General features: G+C 31.5%; 2 protein-coding genes across 7 annotated transcripts in view; one reads left to right on the top strand and one right to left on the bottom strand.

Moving 5' to 3' along the window:
- LOC127709902 (uncharacterized) overlaps positions 1–12,607 on the bottom strand; it is a 46,897-nt gene extending 34,290 nt beyond the window's left edge. For 5 of the 6 annotated variants that reach the window (XM_052215589.1, XM_052215587.1, XM_052215588.1 and 2 more), the window contains exons 1-7: positions 12,473–12,607; positions 8,886–9,005; positions 7,318–7,608; positions 5,671–5,697; positions 3,632–3,820; positions 2,515–2,793; positions 1,514–1,769 (exon numbers count right to left, since the gene is read on the bottom strand). In XM_052215589.1, the coding sequence (XP_052071549.1) occupies positions 1,514–1,769; positions 2,515–2,793; positions 3,632–3,820; positions 5,671–5,697; positions 7,318–7,608; positions 8,886–8,987 (1,144 nt within the window). In that variant the 5' untranslated portion in view covers positions 8,988–9,005; positions 12,473–12,607. The remainder of the gene's footprint in view (positions 1–1,513; positions 1,770–2,514; positions 2,794–3,631; positions 3,821–5,670; positions 5,698–7,317; positions 7,609–8,885; positions 9,006–12,472) is intronic. The other variant, XM_052215590.1, reaches the window with a different exon arrangement.
- Positions 12,608–12,694: 87 nt separating this feature from the next.
- LOC127709937 (40S ribosomal protein S15Aa) lies at positions 12,695–18,617 on the top strand. Its single transcript, XM_052215643.1, has 5 exons — positions 12,695–12,736; positions 14,003–14,141; positions 15,001–15,080; positions 17,069–17,154; positions 18,499–18,617. The coding sequence occupies exons 2-5, from the start codon at positions 14,009–14,011 to the stop codon at positions 18,590–18,592; spliced, it is 393 nt and encodes a 130-aa protein (XP_052071603.1). The 5' UTR covers positions 12,695–12,736; positions 14,003–14,008; the 3' UTR covers positions 18,593–18,617.
- The last annotated feature ends 756 nt before the right edge of the window (positions 18,618–19,373 follow it).

The raw sequence follows: 19,373 nt of genomic DNA, 5'->3' as shown, positions 1-19,373 counted from the left end.
TCTTTGTTTCACTTTTCCAATGTGTAAATTTTCACTATGCACATGACCCTGACACATATTTGTTAACGTTATATGACGTATGTTGAAAAAAGAAAACAATGTCACCGTCAATTTGTGTAGGGGATCAAGAAGGGTTTTTGTCACTTTGAAATGGAGGTATCGTATGGAATTGTGAAAAACAACAATTCTTAATTACAATTTCATTCATATCTCTAATAAAATCAGAATTTTAGAGTACCTTGGAAACAGTTACAATGAAAAGAAGCTGCACATTCACTGTTTTGAACTAGAAAATCAGCCAAAACCAGCTACAAATTGACATGACTGGTGGTCACTAAAATTGTTGTATTAGAGTAAAAAATGATGGCTTCATAATTGTGTAGAAATTTGAAATAAGTTACCCGGTTTCATTTAAGATTTTTAACGTTCTATTCCGTATTTGGATACGCAAACGTCAAGTTATATAAATTCGATGTTTTTGGAGAACAAAAAAGATGGCTGATAATTTTTAGAACGGACAGGATGAACTAATAGCAAATAAAAGTTATTTTCGACAATGTTTCAATGTCGTATTGAAACTATATTGTTCACAACATCTACAAACTTTAAAAATCAATTATAATAAAAGCATGACAAGTTGAAAAAATAGTTTAAACGTCGATTTTTTAGCCGATTTATTTCGCGGACTTTTTGACGTCACCGACGACTGTAATACCACCTAATTAATTCCCTTGCTATTGTTGCTGATAGAGCTTGACGACAACGGACGTTTCCAAGGACTTGCTTTCCAACTGATATAATTAATTGAAAAAAGGAGATGTGATATGATTGAGATAACTATCTACTAGAGTTCAATTGAAGTAGATGTAAACAATAATAGGTCACCAAACAGTGTTTTTTAACAATGAGCAAAACCCATACAGTATAGTCATCCTTGTTTGAACCTTAAAAATAGTATCATCTTTTTTTGTCTGTTACATATTCAGGCATTGAATAACCATAGTTTTAATTTTAAGGACACAGAAAATTCTGGTTGGCCTTTTTCTAATTGTTATACAATGTAGTTGATTTACAGGAAGAAAGATAAAACAAAATATATCTTTTATCTGAGAAAAAGCTTAAGAACAACTAACTACAATTCAAATAAAAAAGAATTCTTTAAAGAAAAAAAAAATTACAAATTTTTAGGATGTAATTATAAATTAGAAAAACTCCATTTTTTGCCTAAAATAGAATAAAGATCTACTATGAATACAGCTGATGGAGCCAATTTCTATTATCTGTTTTCTGTCCTGAAAGAAATGAAGCCGATTTTTAATTCATAATCTTTTCACCCAAATTCAAATATTTAATTTTTGGACTTTATTATTATTGAATTTAAGCAAACTTTTTATTATCCAAAAATTTATCATTTATTCTTGACAACTAGGGAAAAATGGATCTTTTAATCTCTCGCGATTTTAGAAATCTAGAAAAGTGGAAAGACTAATATATTAAACAAATAATTCAGTACCTTGTCGTGTGTCTTCTCTTGTGGGTGTTACTATGGTTACACGACTTTTGTTTGTGACAGCAGAAACTTCTGTAAGGAAAGTTTTTTCTTGCTTTTCAGCACCACTTTTCTCTTGTGTCTCCTCTTGTTCACCAACTGCTTCTTGTTCCTGACCTTTGACCTTATCAGGTTGTACTTCCTCTTGACCTTGAGCTTTATCATCATCCTCTTTTTCTTCCTCCTCATCTTCATCCTCTTCTTCATCCTCATCTTCTTCCTATATTAAAAGTAGCATATAAAAATAAGTTCTGCACAAAATAATCAAAGTATTACAAGCTTTGTGTACTTTCTATTTTCATAGTATCATTTGTGGTCTATGACATAATTTTCCCTCATAGAAAAAGATATGACTACTTATTAACTGGTGGTTGCTTTAAAAAAATGTTCCTGCGTATCTAGAATGCAAAGAAACAAAATATGAGGACAGACAAGCAGAATGAAAAAAAATGTGACTCTTGCAAGCAAAAAACAGTATTTAGGTAGTATCAGAAATTTTGAAATAAAATGGGTAGGTAGTTTCCTAAGGCCGATTCTTATACATGCACATTCAGGACGATAACATTTTATGTTTTATGAGATTTCTATCAAACCTACCCAATCTTGTTAATTGCTGTGTTCATCAAATGAACTCCCTAACTTGATGTGAGCAAGCTTCTCTGAGATAACCAAGGTAGTTTGTTTTTTAAACATTTAAGGAATATGGCAATTCTGCAACATGAGTCTTCAAACTGAACACAAAAATTTAACTAATAATTCACCATTTATTGAGTATAGTTTGTTGAATGTGTTACTATAAATAATAGTTTTGAAGTGTAATATTGAAAATAAATCAAATAGAATTTTTAAGATTCTGAATCTGTGAATATGCCCTCATAATTTCTATGGACTGTACTGCATGTTTACCAATAACAAATCTATATGTACAAAAATAAGTTAACATTGCATTTGAGTTAATGGTCTACCTGAACTGTAGCTGTTATAACAATTGGTTGGGGAGAACTTGTCTGTATAAATTCTTTCTTCTGGAATACAGAAGGCAGTTCACCTAACTGGTCCCCAGCTTCAGACTGTCCTGAACTGGTATCTTTTCTCTCAGAAGAACTAGTACTGGATCCTTTCTTTGTACTGGATTCTATATCAGATTCATCTGATTCTTCCTCCACTTGTTTGTAAGCTGTAGTAGTAGGTACTTCTGATGAGGCCTCTGACATAGGTGTGTCCATCATCCCTCTCTGCCCTCTCTGAGTAAAAATTTGTAAGTTATCTAATTATCATATAAAAAGTTATTCCGTGACCAACTTGTTTTACTTTCCTAATTTTTTTAAGTCTTTGTGACTTTTGTTTTCTACATGACTTGGACAAAATAAGTTAATTGATCCCAGTCATTTGTCAACATAAATTTGACTTGCAAACTGTTGGCAATCAAGCTTATAAAAATGAAGATGCATGTGCTGCGTGCATAAATTTGAGTTAATTCATTACAGTTTGAATCTAGTGTAAGTAAGAAGTAAGAAGTCTAAAACAGATATAAAAAATATACATGAAACTGGTCTAAACAATTGCTGATTCAGCATCTTAGTATATATGTGATGAAGTGTGCACATGTATACATATATGGACTTCTTTTTGGTATTCTAATTCATCAACAAGGGAATGTTAGCACATGTAAATTACTGTGGAAAGGCACTTTATAAATTGCTGCTGCGATCAGTTGTACCAAAACATCTCTCTCAATATAAACACAAACCAAAGATTATAAATAGCTCCCATGGGTTAATTCCTTTTTTAAGTTCCTTCCCTAAATACATTTGGTCAGCAAATTTAACAGTGATAATAATGTTCATGCAGTGAATTCAGCTTTACTAAAATAGATGTGCCTGAACACATCAGGCCTACTAGCTGCGATATCTTTAATTTGAGTGAGGTGGTTGGGGCCATGTGGCTCTGACTTTAATAGACAAATTTAAATCTGAATCTTAACTTTAAAAAGTTTTACGGGTAATAGTATTATTTTAAGAAAGGGTTGGTCTGAACCCCCCCCCTGGGCTACACGGGTGTACACATGTGCATGTACTGTACCTGTAGTTCCTGTAAATCTTCTGATCCACTGATAGATGGTGTATACAGTGAACTAGGTCCTTCATCATCAGAATAACCTGGTCTCTGGCTAATGGGAGGGAGTCTCTGTTCACTAAAGTCCTCACTGTCTGATCGAAACGTTACAGCTGTTGTGTATGTTTTATGAGATTGTCTTAGTCCAGTTTGACCCTATTAAATTAAACAATATAAATGTTAAAATAACCTTAGTTTTTTATATAAAATACAAATGTTTAAACTGACTTTTATCTCCAATTCAAAAGACAAGTCTTTTCACTTTGAAAAATTAATGTTAAGAGAATAGCTTATATAGTTTTAATTACATCTACAATGCATGACCTATTCCTGAAAGATAATAAGTCAATTACAGGCTAATTGATAAGATTTTTAGTACCAAAAATCAACACCCCATCAGTCAAAAAAAAACCCAAAAAAACAACAGAATTAAGTTGAAAAAAAAAAGATGAATAGCCTAAACAGTGTTGTACAGTTTGAGCCAAGGAAATGAACATGTCAGATTCGAAAAATATTTGGCACTTATTCTTTTGTGCAGCTAAAAAACAATGCATACTCTTGGTCATGCAAGTCTTGACACATTCACAACACATCCTTAGACAATGAGGGCTCCGGTATAAAAGTATATAACTAGAGGTATAGATTTAAAGGAGGCAGTTGCACTATCAAGATTCTATTAGCTGAATCTAGAATTGATAATTTTATTACAATAAACTGTTGACACAGAGATATGTCTCGACTGTCCACATAAAATTCAGAAAAAGACAATCTGATGGACAGCAACATTGCTTATTAATTCAAAGTCGCTGAACCATGATCTTGTGGGAAGGGCCTAGAAATGGTCAACAAGCTGAGATGTACTGATAGTAATGCAACTTTATACAAAATATTATTGATCTGCCACAAGTAGTTCTTATCAAACTGACTTAAGCAGAAAACTTAACATTGAAAATTGCTAATTAATACAAAGTCACTGGACCATGACCTAGGGGGGCAGGGCCTCAAAATAGTCATCAAACAGATATGTACTGATAGTAATGCGACTTCATACAAAATATCATTGATCTATCACAAGTAGATCCTATCAAACTAACTCAAGCAGAAAACTTAACATTGAAAATTGCTTATTAATTCAAAGTCACTGGACCATGTCCTAGGGGCTGTGGCCTTAAAATAGTCATCAAACTGATATGTACTGACAGAAATGCGACTTCATATAAAATATCCTTGATTTATCACAAGTAGATCCTATCAAACTAACTTAAGCAGAAAACTTAACATTGAAAATTGCTTATTAATTCAAAGTCACTGGACCATGACTTAGGGGGCAGGTCCTCAAAATAGTCGTCAAAACGATATGTACCGATAGTAATGCAACTTTATATAAAATATCAATGATCTATCACAAATAGTTCCTATCAAACTAACTTAAGCAGAAAACTTAACATTGAAAGTTGCTAGTTAATTCAAAGTTGCTGGACCATGACCTAGGGGGCAGGGCCTAGAAATAGTCGTCAAACTGATACAATGTATGTGCTGATAGTAATGCAACTTTGTATTAAATATCAATGATCTATCACAAGTATTCCTTTCAAACTAACTAAGCAGAAAACTTAACAATTGTTGATGCAACCGCTGTCGCTGGAAAAGTAATCCCTATGTCTCGCTTCCCGTGACTTTTGTCGCCGGCAAGACAAAAAGGAATGAAATTAGTTACCTAATATGCATATCTTTATTTCTTAACTGTAAACAGGAAACAATGGCATATTCTGAAAATTCCTATCCATAACAGTGCCTTTATATCTATGTAAAAGGTGCCTTAAACGTGTAGTCCTTGTCTACCCAAAGGGTGCCCTAAAGTGAAGCCAATCACACTAAGAGTGCATTCTGAGAAAAAAATACCCTTCCCTATGCAAATGCTACAAGAAGCACTATCACAATGTGAACATTTTATAACTTTGATGTGTCCAAAACACTTTTGATTTTTTTTCCTCAGGAATACTCACAATAGTCACATCCAAAACTTTGAAAGCCTATGATATAAACAGATAATTTAATTTTGGATTTAACAAATCTTCTGATTGGCTAAAAGTTTTTTGTCTATCAGCTCATAGACATAATTTTGTCATGTGACAGTGACATCATCAACATTTTTGCATGGTTTACTCATGAAAAAATTGAATTTAGAAATAAATTATAAGGAATAAATGGAGAATGTGTCCCCATGGACACAGATGATGCCCCCGCTTGCATACAACATTATAAAGGGACATAACTCAAGAACAATAAAAGTGACGCTACCCAAATTTGTACTTGATCTGAGTTTTGTGGTAATAAGTATTGTGGAAAGGTTTCATAATGTTTGGTTGGGGCAAACTTAAGTTACAGAATGGAAACTAAATATTTTGCAATTTTTTCAATTTATAAAGGGGCATAACTCGATAATGATTAAAGTGACGCCACCAAAATTCAACTTGATCTGTGTTTTGTGGTAAAAAGCATTGTGTATAAGTTTAATAACATTTGGTTGAGGCAACTTAAGTAAGAGAATGGAAACTAAAAATTTTGCATTTTTTTCCATTTATAAAGGGGCATAACTCGAGAATGGTTAAAGTGACCCCACCAAAATTCAAACTTGATCTTTATTTTGTGGTAATAAGCATTGTGTATAAGTTTCATAATATTTGGTTGAGGCAAACTTAAGTTAGAGAACGGAAACTAAACATTTTGCAATTTTTCCATTTATAAAGAGGAATAACTCTAGAGTGGTTATAGTGACCCCACCAAAATTCAAACTTAATCTGTTTTGTGGTAATAAGCATTGTGTTTAAGTTTCATAACATTTGGTTGAGGCAAACTTAAGTTAGAGAACGGAAACTAAAAATTTTGTAATTTTTCCATTGATAAAGGGGCATTACTCTAACGGTTAGAGTGACGCTACAAAAATTCAAACTTGATCTGTATTTTGTGATAATAAGCATTGTGTATAAGTTTCGTAACATTTGGTTGAGGCAAACTCAAGTTAGAGAAAGGAAACCAATTTTGGGACGTCCGTACGTCTCTATGTACTGACGGACAAGAGTAAAACTACAGCAGGGCATAATGACTGTAATATTTTTTCCTTCTATTCGAAATAACCTCAAAGCTGTTGTGTACACTTTTATAACCTGCTACACGGGTTATTCAGTGAACACCACATTTTTGATGTTGTTTCTTCATAGACAGAGCAGCTGTTTGATCAAAAAGAATAGACAAATCCATCTTATTGGACTTGAGGCAGTTAGAACCTTAGTTTCTTAATCATTTCTAATTTATCAGTTATAAATCATGCCAATTCTGAAGCAATGACCTGATGTTATCTTATGCTATAGCATCCAAAATTTGGTTTCTACATATAAATGCATGCTTCTAATTGAGCATATGTTGCTGTGAAGTACCGGTAATTAAAATATCATAGTATAAGGTATATACCATTAACTTGTATGGTGATTTCTTTTTACTTTTGTAAATTATTTACAATTATTTCATTCGATTAAATTTTTGTAATACATGTGAAACAAATTAATCTTTACTCTTGAAAGCTAACATGAATATTCCCACTTCACACATCATTTTTGATCATAAAATAAATTTCTATAAATAGAAGTTCATACCTGACGCTTATTTTTACCACATAGCGTGGCCATACGATCCTCTAACCATTTTACACGTTTACGAGCAATAGTGATTAGCTCCCCTTCTCCATTCCTGACATCTGCTCTGGCATACTGTAACTCAGCATTTATCTTATACAAGATTTTCAAGGTCAACAAAGCTTTATCTACTTTTTCTTTGATTTTCACGCAGTCCTCTCTAAGTCGGTCAACCTCTTGATCTGACTTCACTACTTCCAATGCTGTAATAATCGTATGTAGTTCTGCCTGAGCATTTCTCACTATATCTTTCTATAACAGAAGAAACAGTTATATATATATATATATTATAATTATGCTTTAATGAATAAAATGTGCATAAAAAAGTCTCAAATTATAATTTTATCTGTGTATATTGAAATGATTATATAATCTAATCATAAACAAAACAATATTCATAAATTAGTATAAAATATAAGAAAAATAGGATTTTTTTTCAAATAACCATAAAATGCATTCAACAATAGAACAAGATACAGATATGGAATCACCCAAAAGATTTTATTCTCTAATCTATTGGCCAGGGAACAGATTGTTACTAGAAAATAAAGTAAAAAAGTTAAGCCTTTCATATGTTTAATAAAGACTTATTGACAAATTCATGTAGACTATACACTACATCATGTACATTGCAAATTGATGCTTTAAAAACTTTTTGGTCAAAATAAAGGATGACTGGAAATATGAGGTGCACAGTGCCGCATACATTGTACAAAAATTTTTGTTTTGAATAACACATGTTCTTTTCAAACAACAGCTATTATGTCAATTTTTTTTACAAGGAACATTGGTTTTTTTGAGCTTTGTAATAATTGAAGATGATACATGCTAAATCAGAAATGACCGTGAAAATCCACTTCAATGATATCAGAAACACAGAGATAAAAATTGTTTAAATGTTTCTCCTTCCCTTCAAATATGAACAAAGAGAGAGAGAGAAAGAGAGAGAGAAAATAATTAAATCCTGACTAATACAAAATGTATATATTTTTGGGGCCCTTTATAGCTTGCTGTTTTGTGTGAGCCAAGGCTCTGTGTTGAAGACCGTACTTTGACCTATAATGGTTTACTTTTATAAATTTTGACTTGGATGGATAGTTGTTTCAATGGCACTCATACCACATCTTCTTATATCTATATATCATAAAGAACTATTTTTAGTTTTATGTTCAAATACTCAAATTACCTAAACTTTGTGAGTTCTAATTAGATTGTATTTCTATCAGAGATTTCACGTGTTATTTATGTGTATACTTGTGTACAGACTACAGAGAATAAGGTATAATGAACTATGTATGTATATTTTTTTCTATCTTGTTCACCATTGTAAAATATTATTTGTATCATTTGTGTGCCTCTTGGTACAGTGTAAACTGCCTAGAGTGTCAATAAAGTTCTGAGATCACACTGCAAAAAAATTTCATTTATTTGAGTTTTGGGCTAATATGCAGTTGCTCTAACTATACTTTACACTCATTTAACTTGATTTGTTTTTAAATAAAATTAAAACTGGTTTAAATAAAATATACCTGTTCTTCTGTGTGTTTATCTGAACAGTGTTGGACATTATATTTTGGCTTCAAAGTAATGCCACTTCTTATTGTGGTTGGTCTGGTACTGTACATAGACATCTTGGCAGGAATTATATCCTTAAAGAAATAGAATATACATTTGTATAGCATGTAAATTAAGGTTTATCTGATTTATCAAAAGTGAACCACAAAGTAAAATATATATCAATAATCTGAACTGTTTCAATTTACAATCTTTTATTCATAAAATACTTGTTAATTCCTTAATAACAGCAGGGAAAAAAAGCAAGAATATTTGCATTCTACATCTGATGTAAATTTTCACTGCAATTTAAAGGATGAAAAATGGCATAACTCTTTTTTTCAAAATTTAATTTTTCTTTAAAAACTGAAAACATATATGAGAGTGAAAAAATAAAGAGTGCATGCACAAAGTTTGTGTAAATATTTTAAAGAGAGGTGGTAATTGTTCATATAAACATTTTATTATGTTTCTATATAAAAATGCATATAAAACTACAGTTAATTACTCATCTAGTTTTTGTGTGTGTTGTATACATGTATATCCAGGTCCCAAAATTTAAACCATATGAATTAAAACCTAGTATGTATTTTTATGAAAATGTGTAGAAGTTTTTTTTCCATAACATCATGAATTCTAAACAATATGTCATGTTGTTTGTTTTCAATTTCAAACACAAAGATTTATTAAAAATTAAGCCAAAGCAGGCTCATCCAACCCTTTCCTTTAAAATCAGAATAGTTAAACAGTAATTGGAACTGGTAACTACACTCAGTGGTTTTTAAGTCCCTTGCAATTTTTGCAAACAAGATTTATTTACCCTTTTTCAAAGTAAAATTTGTAGAGAAATATATATATATGTGCTTTTCAATGCTCAAGATATCTTTAAGAATTTCTGCTTCATATAACAGTCATTTTCACCACCAGGCTGAGAGAACACTTGTCATCTATCACATAATCTCAGTCTGGTGCTGATATTGAACATTTTACAGGAATATAATATACTGCTGTTGGTAAGAAAATTAACAATCTTAAAAATAAATCATTAATTCAGGTATAAAAAAAATTACAAATGTGAAACAAAGCTTAAAAAGATTCTAATTTATATGCACAAAGTATTTTCTAAGTATAGCAAATCTGATCTTTCCTCTTTAATAATATGTTGGGAAAGATAAAGTACTTTTTAAATTTTATTTATTCCCAATTATGATCATATCAGATTACTTGAAATTACAGAAATTTCAGTATACAAGTTTGAATTACAGTGTATACAAAGCAAGAAACATCATCCAAGTAACCTTAGGTTTATAATCAATTAATTTAAAATTAGTTGGATCTTTATGGAGTTTTGTCAAAAACTGAGAAGTAATGTTAAACAAGGCCATAGTAAAACTGATTCTTAAGAAAACATTGTAATTTAACTTACAATGATTAATGATCAAGGAAAACATGAAATACTGAAGTGAATATAAAAATATATAGTCTATAAAACTAGTGCAAGGGCTATTGATGCATTCAAGCCACAAAACCTGTTTGGCCACCAGGTCCGGGTAATTTCAGACACATTATTTAATAATGTTTATGCATGTACATGTAACATAATTATATGCATTAAGTGTTTTGACAGAATATAAAATATGGAGAAGTGGTATGATTGCCAATGAGAAAACTATCCATCAAAGACCAAGTGACGTAGATCTTGGCAACTATAGGTCACTGACAGTATGGCCTTCAACATTAATGATATAAAAATAAGATGTGGTATGATTGCCAATGAGACAACTCTCCACCAGAGACAAAATGAAGTAGAAGTTAAAAACTATAGGTCTATTTTGAAAAGGAATATATTATTTAACAAAAAGTAATTTTGTCACAAGTGTGCTCTGCTGTGAAAATTTGGACACAAGAATTCTCATTCTCATACTTATTTATAACAATAATAGCCCTTTCCTATGATTTTCCCAGTTCGGTGCTTGATTTACATTTTTTTAAAACAAGGAACAGATAATTAGTTTACATTTATATGTCTTAATATTATAAGTGGAAGGAAATAAATATACCCATTTGGAAAAAATTATCAAAATAATAGACTTATTTACACTTGCAAATTTGTCTACCATTACTCAATACCAAACAAGTTCCTGCAAAATATTGTATCACAATTTAAAAAAATTGATGTCATAATTAAAAAGTGACTGTTGCTTGACCTTAAAAGGTTATTCAGAGACAGATCTAGAGTCATTTGGAGACAAAATTTAGCTAAATATCAAAAGTGTAAATAAGCCTATCGACCAGAAGGATCATTTTACATCATGCATCAGTGCAGGTGTTTGCTTTAATTTTAAATGCTTTAAATTAGTTTTGCTTTAATTTTAGTTATGCTTCAGTTTTGGCATGTTTAGATGTGTAGTTTAGTATTGCTTTGCATTTATTTCAATATGCTGTATCTATGTACTGTAATATACATGATATAAGTTATCTGCATGCTCTCTGTTGAATACATGACAACTCAGACCAAGACAACTTGGACCACTTTTAAGACAACTTGGACCACCTGTAAGACAACTTAAGACCACTCATTAGAACTTGTCTTTTAAGTTGTAATGAGTTGTCTTTCAAAATAGACTGAGTTGTCTTTTAAAGTGATCAAAGTTGTCTTTGATCTGAGTTGTCCTGATTCCTTTCTGTTTTAATGTCATGTATATGTTATCTATTTAAGGTTCATCATAACAAATAGACAAAAATGACTGTATTTACATCTCAAAAACTACTCTGAGTACAGACTAACCTGTCCAGTCTGTAAAGTTTTAAGGCCTGGCATCCACTAGATATATAAAAGTTAAATGCAATTTGTGTTTCAGAAAGATAAAATCTTTTTTGGATTTTGATTGGCATTTTTTTTTCGTTCCTGCAGAAGGTGTAAAAATAAACAAACACCTGAATTTCATTTGATACTGTCCACTCAATTACACCCTTTAACTCACCTACAGTTGTGTAGATATCTATTTTCTGTCTATTGTCCATGCCAATCAAGACAATACAATAAGTTGTTACCTGAGAGGGAGCATCTCAAAGTTGTATCCCAACTTAGTTTATTTTGACACCTTCTGCAGGAACAAAAAAAAATGCCCATCAAAATCCAAAAAAGTTTTTTTATCTTTCTGAAACACAAAATGCATTTAACTTTTATATATCTAGTGGATGCCAGGCCTTAAAACTTTTCCAACTGTACATGGTTAGTCTGTTCTCAGAGTAGTTTTTGAGATGTAAATAAAGCCATTTTTGTACGTTTGTTATGATGAACCTTAATCGGTCAAAAATTCTCAAGAGCTTATATATGTACTGTGATATGTGAACCAAATCAAAATAAAACTTTCGTATCTTATCATATCATGCAAGCTATATCGATAGTGTCAAGGATATTGGAAATATTTTATAATTTCTGTATTATAGTTTACTTTACACTACTGTCACTATTAAAATCTTTCATTTTTTCACACTTTTCTGGCAGTTAAGTAAACCTTACATAAATATTACACTGAAATGTTAGTCGAGGGTATACCTATGCGATAAACATGTGATTCATTCTACTACCATCAGACGTCGGATAACGAGAAAGCAGAGAGCAAATTATCTGGCAGAAGCAGAAGCAAATCTTGGAGGCCATGTTGTTTACATTGCCTTGTCGACGAAATAGGTCAGCAAAACGTTTTATAGATAAAATAAAATCAATGTAATGAAAAACGTTTTCTATACTAAGACGAGCACCTGTTTTACCCACAATTCCTTTCACTGTTTTCGTCCTTTACTTCCGCTAATTTCAACGGTACATGCCAAATTATTTGTGTTTGAAATTATCTGCAATCATCCTAACTAATGAACAATATTTGAATGAATAAAAGGCCTTTAAATGATAAATTTAACCAATACCTTTAAAAGTAAATGATAATTTTTCTTTAATTTACAGCATATTATCGGAAAATCAATCTGGTTCTTTGACATGTCCATCATGAATCAACGTACTGAGATCTGTTGCGATCACATCATTTAATTATGTTTAAATAACTTTAAATTTCAGTAAGGATATAGAGTGGACACACTGTTAAATATTTAATGTAAAATGACAATACTGTTTAAGTATGCATTAAACGTTACTGACTAATCTCCAATCTTAATTGTCACCGATTCAAACTTTCCTGTCAAGTATTTCATTAGTGTTTGAATAAACCGACAGCTTCAAAATAGTTAAGATGGGTTGCAATTGTTGATTTGCAGCAGCTATTCATAACTCAGATTCCCAACATTGTGAGCCCAAGTATGTCGAGCAGTCTTGCAAAATAAAAGTTTCATGCCTTTTGACTAACCCTCTAGTATTAAGTGTCGCCCAACTCTGCACAAAGTTTTCGCAGGACCATTGAAATTCATGCATACATTCGGTTCTTTGCTTGGATGAAGATAACCCCAAAACGTGTTTTGCCTATGCCCTCAATCCAATGCCAGAGAAGTAGAGGAATAGCCATTTGTTTCATTTATGGGTTTGAGTAAAATACTTCTGTTGAATACACCTTATTTGTCCGCCATTACTGGACATCACAAAAGTTCCCGTTAAATTTTGACGTCATAATAGAAAATATCTGACGCCACAATGGAAAATAAACTAAACAAGCATGGAAAAGTGATTGTTGTATGATGTCAAAAGTTCAAGCGAGATAGCGATAAGGTGTATAGCACAATAGGATTGACAAAAATTTAGTTAAAAAGTTATCAACATCATAAATTGCAAAATTCTGTCATATTTGCACTAACTACCTTCGGTTTCAGAAGTGCTAAAACGAAACCCTGTGAAATTTTGCCTATGAGTTTTTAATAAGATATCCACTTTCATGATTTTGCTATTTCTGAAATTCATTCAAACTGACCATATGAACAATGATGAACTTGATCAACTGTGTCTTAATAAAGTTAATGTGACAGTGGCATTATCATGATATTGCAATAAAATGATCCAACATGGGACTGAGATGAATAGCAAAGTACAAGTGAAAATGCTTTACAAGTTTATATACTTACTTAATTGCATTATTACTTTCAGCTCAAGATGGTGCGTATGAACGTATTGGCAGACGCCCTGAGGTCTATTGCAGCCGCTGAGAGAAGAGGAAAGAGGCAGGTGTTGATCAGACCTTCATCAAAAGTCATCATAAAATTTTTAACAGTAATGATGAAGCATGGTAAATATGAAATATTGTTTCAGTCTGAACTAAAAATATCTGTATGTAAACATTTCATAATAAAAGTCAATTTATATATTGAATACAAACTTCCTTGTGGAGATATTCCAATAAAACTCAACAAGCAGCTTTATATACAATCACAGCTTTCAAAATGGCAATATGACTTCTGGTCTTCTTACAGACTAAAAGACCTATACAAAGCACAGCTGACTTTTCTGCATTAAACCTTAAAAAACACACTTCTTTTTACTTATAGAACATGTCTTCCTATACTTTCTCTCAATGCAAGCTTAATGTAAATAATTTAACAAAATAAATATGGAGCAAATAAACAGTAAACTTATAAATTAAAGTATCCAGGTAAGAGAACAAAATGTACTAAACTTTAAGGTATAGTTAAGAACCATGTCTATTTCTACTGGCTACTTTTTAGGGGGATGGGGTTTCTTCAAATGATTCTCATCAGAACAATTGGTTGATTGTCACTATCCTGACTTGGTAGAGGCACTGTTGAATGAAAGGGGTCTGTTGGAAAGGGTCTTACAGCACACAAAACCTCCAACTTGTATGGCCTTCATTTCAGTTCCGATTAACTATTTATCTTGGATATATTGTTTGAAACAAAAAACTTCTAAAAGAAAGGAATGTTTTTATGCAAGTTGGTAAATCAGATTAAGTGTGTTGAATGTATATTTTGTTCAAGAGGACAATTTAATTAGCCCAATTTATAGACTTTTGAGATGAACTTCAGTTTAAGTAAAAAATTGTACATGAAATTGTGTCATTACTTTTGTTAAATCTGTAAACCAACAAAATACAAAGGCCTGGCCTTAAAAAAAGTTGTATATTTTTTCAGGTTACATTGGAGAGTTTGAGATTGTCGATGACCACAGAAATGGCAAAATTGTTGTCAATTTAACAGGAAGATTAAATAAAGTATGTCAAAATTTAAATTTCTAATTAATTTTCCATCAACATGTTTCAAATTTTTAGCTGTACTAGTATGCCTCTGTCTGTGTTAAAGAAAAGAGTTTGAATGTGCATGTGCATATATGTTCACATATATTAGCTTTTTACATAGGTAGTCCAAATTATGAATGCTGTATTTGCTGCAGAAACTGAATCAACCACTAATCAAATATAATTATGTTACATGATTTAATAGAATTACAGTCCGACTGCGTCATTAAGTTGTAACTCGAAGCCCTTGTCTAGTATAAATCTCATACGACTGGTGCGGAAGCACCAGTGATTGCCCGATTGGTCTAGTGAATATCTGAGAGCATTTTCAAAATCGTATCTGTTTTTTTTTTTTTTTTTTTTTTTTAAATCTACGAGAAAAAGTTGCAAAATTGACACCGACCTTGTATTCATCCTTTTACTGGTATCTCTTAAAAATTATTAACTGTTTGTGTTACCTCTAATCAAAGGAAACCAGTTGTCAATACGACATACCTAATTATCATCTGGAACAAGGCTCCACCATATATATATGCTAGTGATAAACACAATCTATAGATACCACTCAATGTATACAAACAATCGTGGCTTCAATGTTGAAATGAACACAGGGGACCAACCCAGGTAAAGCATTGAAAAGGCCTACATGAACAATCAAAAAGCTTCAAGTTCTAAAAAAAATATGAGAAAAATGATCTAGGATTTAAAAAACATTGGATCAGTAACTGCCTGTTGTGACTAGATAACTAAACTATTTGTCTAAGTTAGTAGGTCCTTTTAATCCACACAGACACAAACGATTAATTGTGTATTCATTTACAAATAATACCTAGTATACTTTTCACTCTTAATATGCCAAGTATCCAGGCACTACTGACAATTGCAGAGGAAAGGATAAACATGTAAAATAGTTGGGTTGCTTCATACTTATAAGATACATGGAATTTATGTCTCATGGTAATGTCGCTTGTACATAGTTCTAAGTAATCTGTATATCATGGGGTATAGTGTATTCTAGTAGTCCTTCACTCTATATCTTTTTGTCAGCTTTACAATCATTCATCTTCTTGTTAATCTTGTTAATTGGATAAGGCTAAATTCCAGTTTATACTGACCTTGAAATAGAGAGGTATAATAGTGTTGCCCATTTCTGTTCTAATTTCATTCTGAAATCCACCAGTATTCCAGATATTTTTAGTTTTATAAAATTATAAGATATGAATTCTATCTTTGTATAAGACCCATTCACTAATAGCCGTATAAGGAGTTTCGTACTTATATGGTCGCATTGAATGGAACATGAAAACAGAGATCTCTTTGTTATTTACTTGTTATTTGTGAAGTATAATGACACTCTGGTCTCTAACAATTTATTTTCCAATACATGGTATATAGATCAGCTAATTCATGACCAAGGTTGTGTTAAGATGGGTACCTTGTGTTAAATTAAGGTATATAGGTATATTTTTTACAGAAACAAATCCCTGTGCTATAAATGAGGATTTCACTTTTCCATTTTGTTTGTCTTTTTTTTTGGGTTATCATACTTTTAAAAAAAAAGTATGAATACCTTCATAATTCAGCAGACAAGGGCATTTTGTGAATTTTTAAACCTTCCTTTGAATTGATATTGTTGCAATTTTTTGATTTAATCATGATAATTATGGTCTTAGATATCAGTCTAAAAGCCAAGGCTGAATTTTATGGACTAGGAAATCTGTCCCTGAAAATCATTAAAGAATATGAGTCTTCTGAAAATTGGTTTGGTCCAGTAGACATTACATGGTCATTAGCCCAATGGTTTAGTTATCAAAAAGTTTTTGGCACAGACTGATAGTTTACAATTTTAGAAAACTTAAAAATAACAGAGGGCTAGTTGTGTCTTGTGAATAAGGTTAGGATGATATGAAAGTTCAAGGTTGAAACACAGTTGTGTTGTATTTATTTTGGGTTCTTTTTTTTAGTGTGGTGTAATCAGTCCAAGGTTTGACATTGCCATGAGAGACATGGAGAAGTGGACCACAAATCTGTTACCTTCAAGACAGTTTGGGTAAGTGATTGAAAGAAAAAATAGTATGTATAAATTTTTACTGTAACTTAGGTAAAAAAAAATGCTTGTTTTCTACCTCCCGACCCTGCTGAATTTGTCAGGAAATAAAGAATAAATTACATCTCGAACATCTGATTGACCTCTTGACATGTTTATTTTCAACACTTCTTATTGTTCAGCAACCAAAATAAAGTTCATTTACCCGATTTTCAAAGTAAAAATCACGTTATTGATTTAAGGATGTACCGCAGGCGGGTGGCTGCCAAACAGTGTCCATTCATTTACATGAAAACGCTTTGAAGAATTTTTTTCAAATTTAGATATATTGTTTCCTGTGACTAAATGAAGGTCAAGTTCAATTTTCAAGATTTTAGCTTTTCTCGTGTTTCAATTATAGCCCTTTCCCAAGAATTTAATTTTTGATGAATTAATCCATTTCTGTACAAAGGGAAATCACTCATTTTTTAAAAGATTTTTAAAAGACATTCATAATATTTAGTTTTTGTCTTTATTACAAAGTTAATGATTGGTATAGAATATTCAATACATAGATTGGTTAAATATAGTATGGGTCAAATTGATGGTCTGTTGGACATTGATTCCCACATTTAAGAAAATTAGTTTAAACATGCAAATTTTTGCATATTAAATAATCATTATTTCCTTTGATATTTGTCAGTGATAGCGTTATCGGAAATTCTTAGATATAAATGATAAAATTAATACAAACAGTATTTTGGATAAATGAGTTATCTCCCCTATCATAGTCAATAGTTTTTCCAGGTTTTGATATGAAACATTTTAATATTTTTAAGACTAGCATGTCTAAGCTATGATTTAATAAATGATTTGATAGACAAGGAAAAGTGGTGAAATTGGACTACTATTACTGAATATAATGTATTTTGTCAGCACTGTCAGTACTTTTTGCTTGTGTTATTAGAAAGTTTTTCTGTATTTTGTGAAATTTTTTGTCTATTAGCCATGGTGTTGTCCTTTTTTCAACCCTAAGGTTTTTGATTGACTTATTGGTATCTTAATACATGTAATGTGGTGGGGTTTTTTTATTTGCTAACTCAATTTTATACTTCCATCTTATGTCGTGAAATACTTATTGAATGAAATGATTTTTGAAAGTAAACACCCAGTTCAAATAATGATTTTCACTCTATATACCCACACTATATAATTTAAATGTTGCAATCACCTTTTTCGTTCATCCTTCCAACATATATTTTTGTCACACATTCTTCTTGGAATCTATTAAACATAATTACTTTATATTTGCCCGATATTATGTAAATTTCTTCTCTTACGGTTTAATTCTGATGATTTGTCTTGTAGATTTTTGGTACTAACAACCTCAGGAGGCATCATGGACCATGAAGAGGCCAGAAGAAAACATTTAGGAGGAAAGATCCTTGGCTTCTTTTTCTAAAGACAATAAAAAATAAAGTAAACTAGTTAAGTGTCTTGTTAAATGTCCAGAATTGAACAAGGAAAAAGATACCCGAGGATGCCTAAGATTAGTAAAGAAATGATGAGAAAAGGGTTGTTTCATATCCAAGAAATATGGTCAGCACAAAGAATATGGATACTCAAGAGTTTAACCACCTTAATTTTACTGTCATTAACAGGACTGACAGAAAGCATACTTTTGCTGGTCCTTCATTCTTTTGGAATGATGACCTTATAATACCCCACGGAACAAAGTTCCTCAGGGTTTAATGTTTTTTGACCCGTCTGTCAGTTCTGTTCTTGTCATTGCAACTCCTCTGAAACCACACAACAGAATTTCATGAAACTTTGTAGATAATAAAGACATAATATGTAGATGTGCATATCCACTAGCAATTTAATCAGTTGACTTTTGTAGGAGTTTTGAGTCTTTGAGCTTAGGAATTGGGTGAGATTGTGTTTGCCCACTGACAATGTTGGGTATGTGAGCGTGCTCACAAAGGTTCTTTAATAAGTATATAAAACATATAAGGTGGAAAAATATTAGAAAATAAAAGAAAATACAAAAAAGTATTTTTGAGATGTAAAAATAATGTATGTTAAAGTTTAGGTTGGGATGCCCAAAGAAGGAAATAATTGATTGCAATAACTCCTCTTAAACTATTTGTGATGGTATGAAAATTGATGTAAAATTATCACTATAGAAGGTTTCAAAATACTGATATTTCTCAAGGTCAGAAGAACAAGAAAATATAGTTTTC

Source organism: Mytilus californianus, unplaced genomic scaffold (genome assembly GCF_021869535.1).
Source record: "Mytilus californianus isolate M0D057914Y unplaced genomic scaffold, xbMytCali1.0.p SCAF_7, whole genome shotgun sequence".
NCBI classification, from domain to species: domain Eukaryota; kingdom Metazoa; phylum Mollusca; class Bivalvia; order Mytilida; family Mytilidae; genus Mytilus; species Mytilus californianus.
This window is presented reverse-complemented; position numbering and strand designations above follow the sequence as displayed.

Bases quoted from the DNA above. Each gene is read 5' to 3' on its own strand.
- LOC127709937 (XM_052215643.1), top strand. From the start codon at position 14,009: ATGGTGCGTATGAACGTATTGGCAGACGCCCTGAGGTCTATTGCAGCC. The intron at 14,142-15,000 runs GTAAATATGAAA...ATATTTTTTCAG, and splicing joins AACAGTAATGATGAAGCATG to GTTACATTGGAGAGTTTGAG. The intron at 15,081-17,068 runs GTATGTCAAAAT...TCTTTTTTTTAG, and splicing joins TAACAGGAAGATTAAATAAA to TGTGGTGTAATCAGTCCAAG.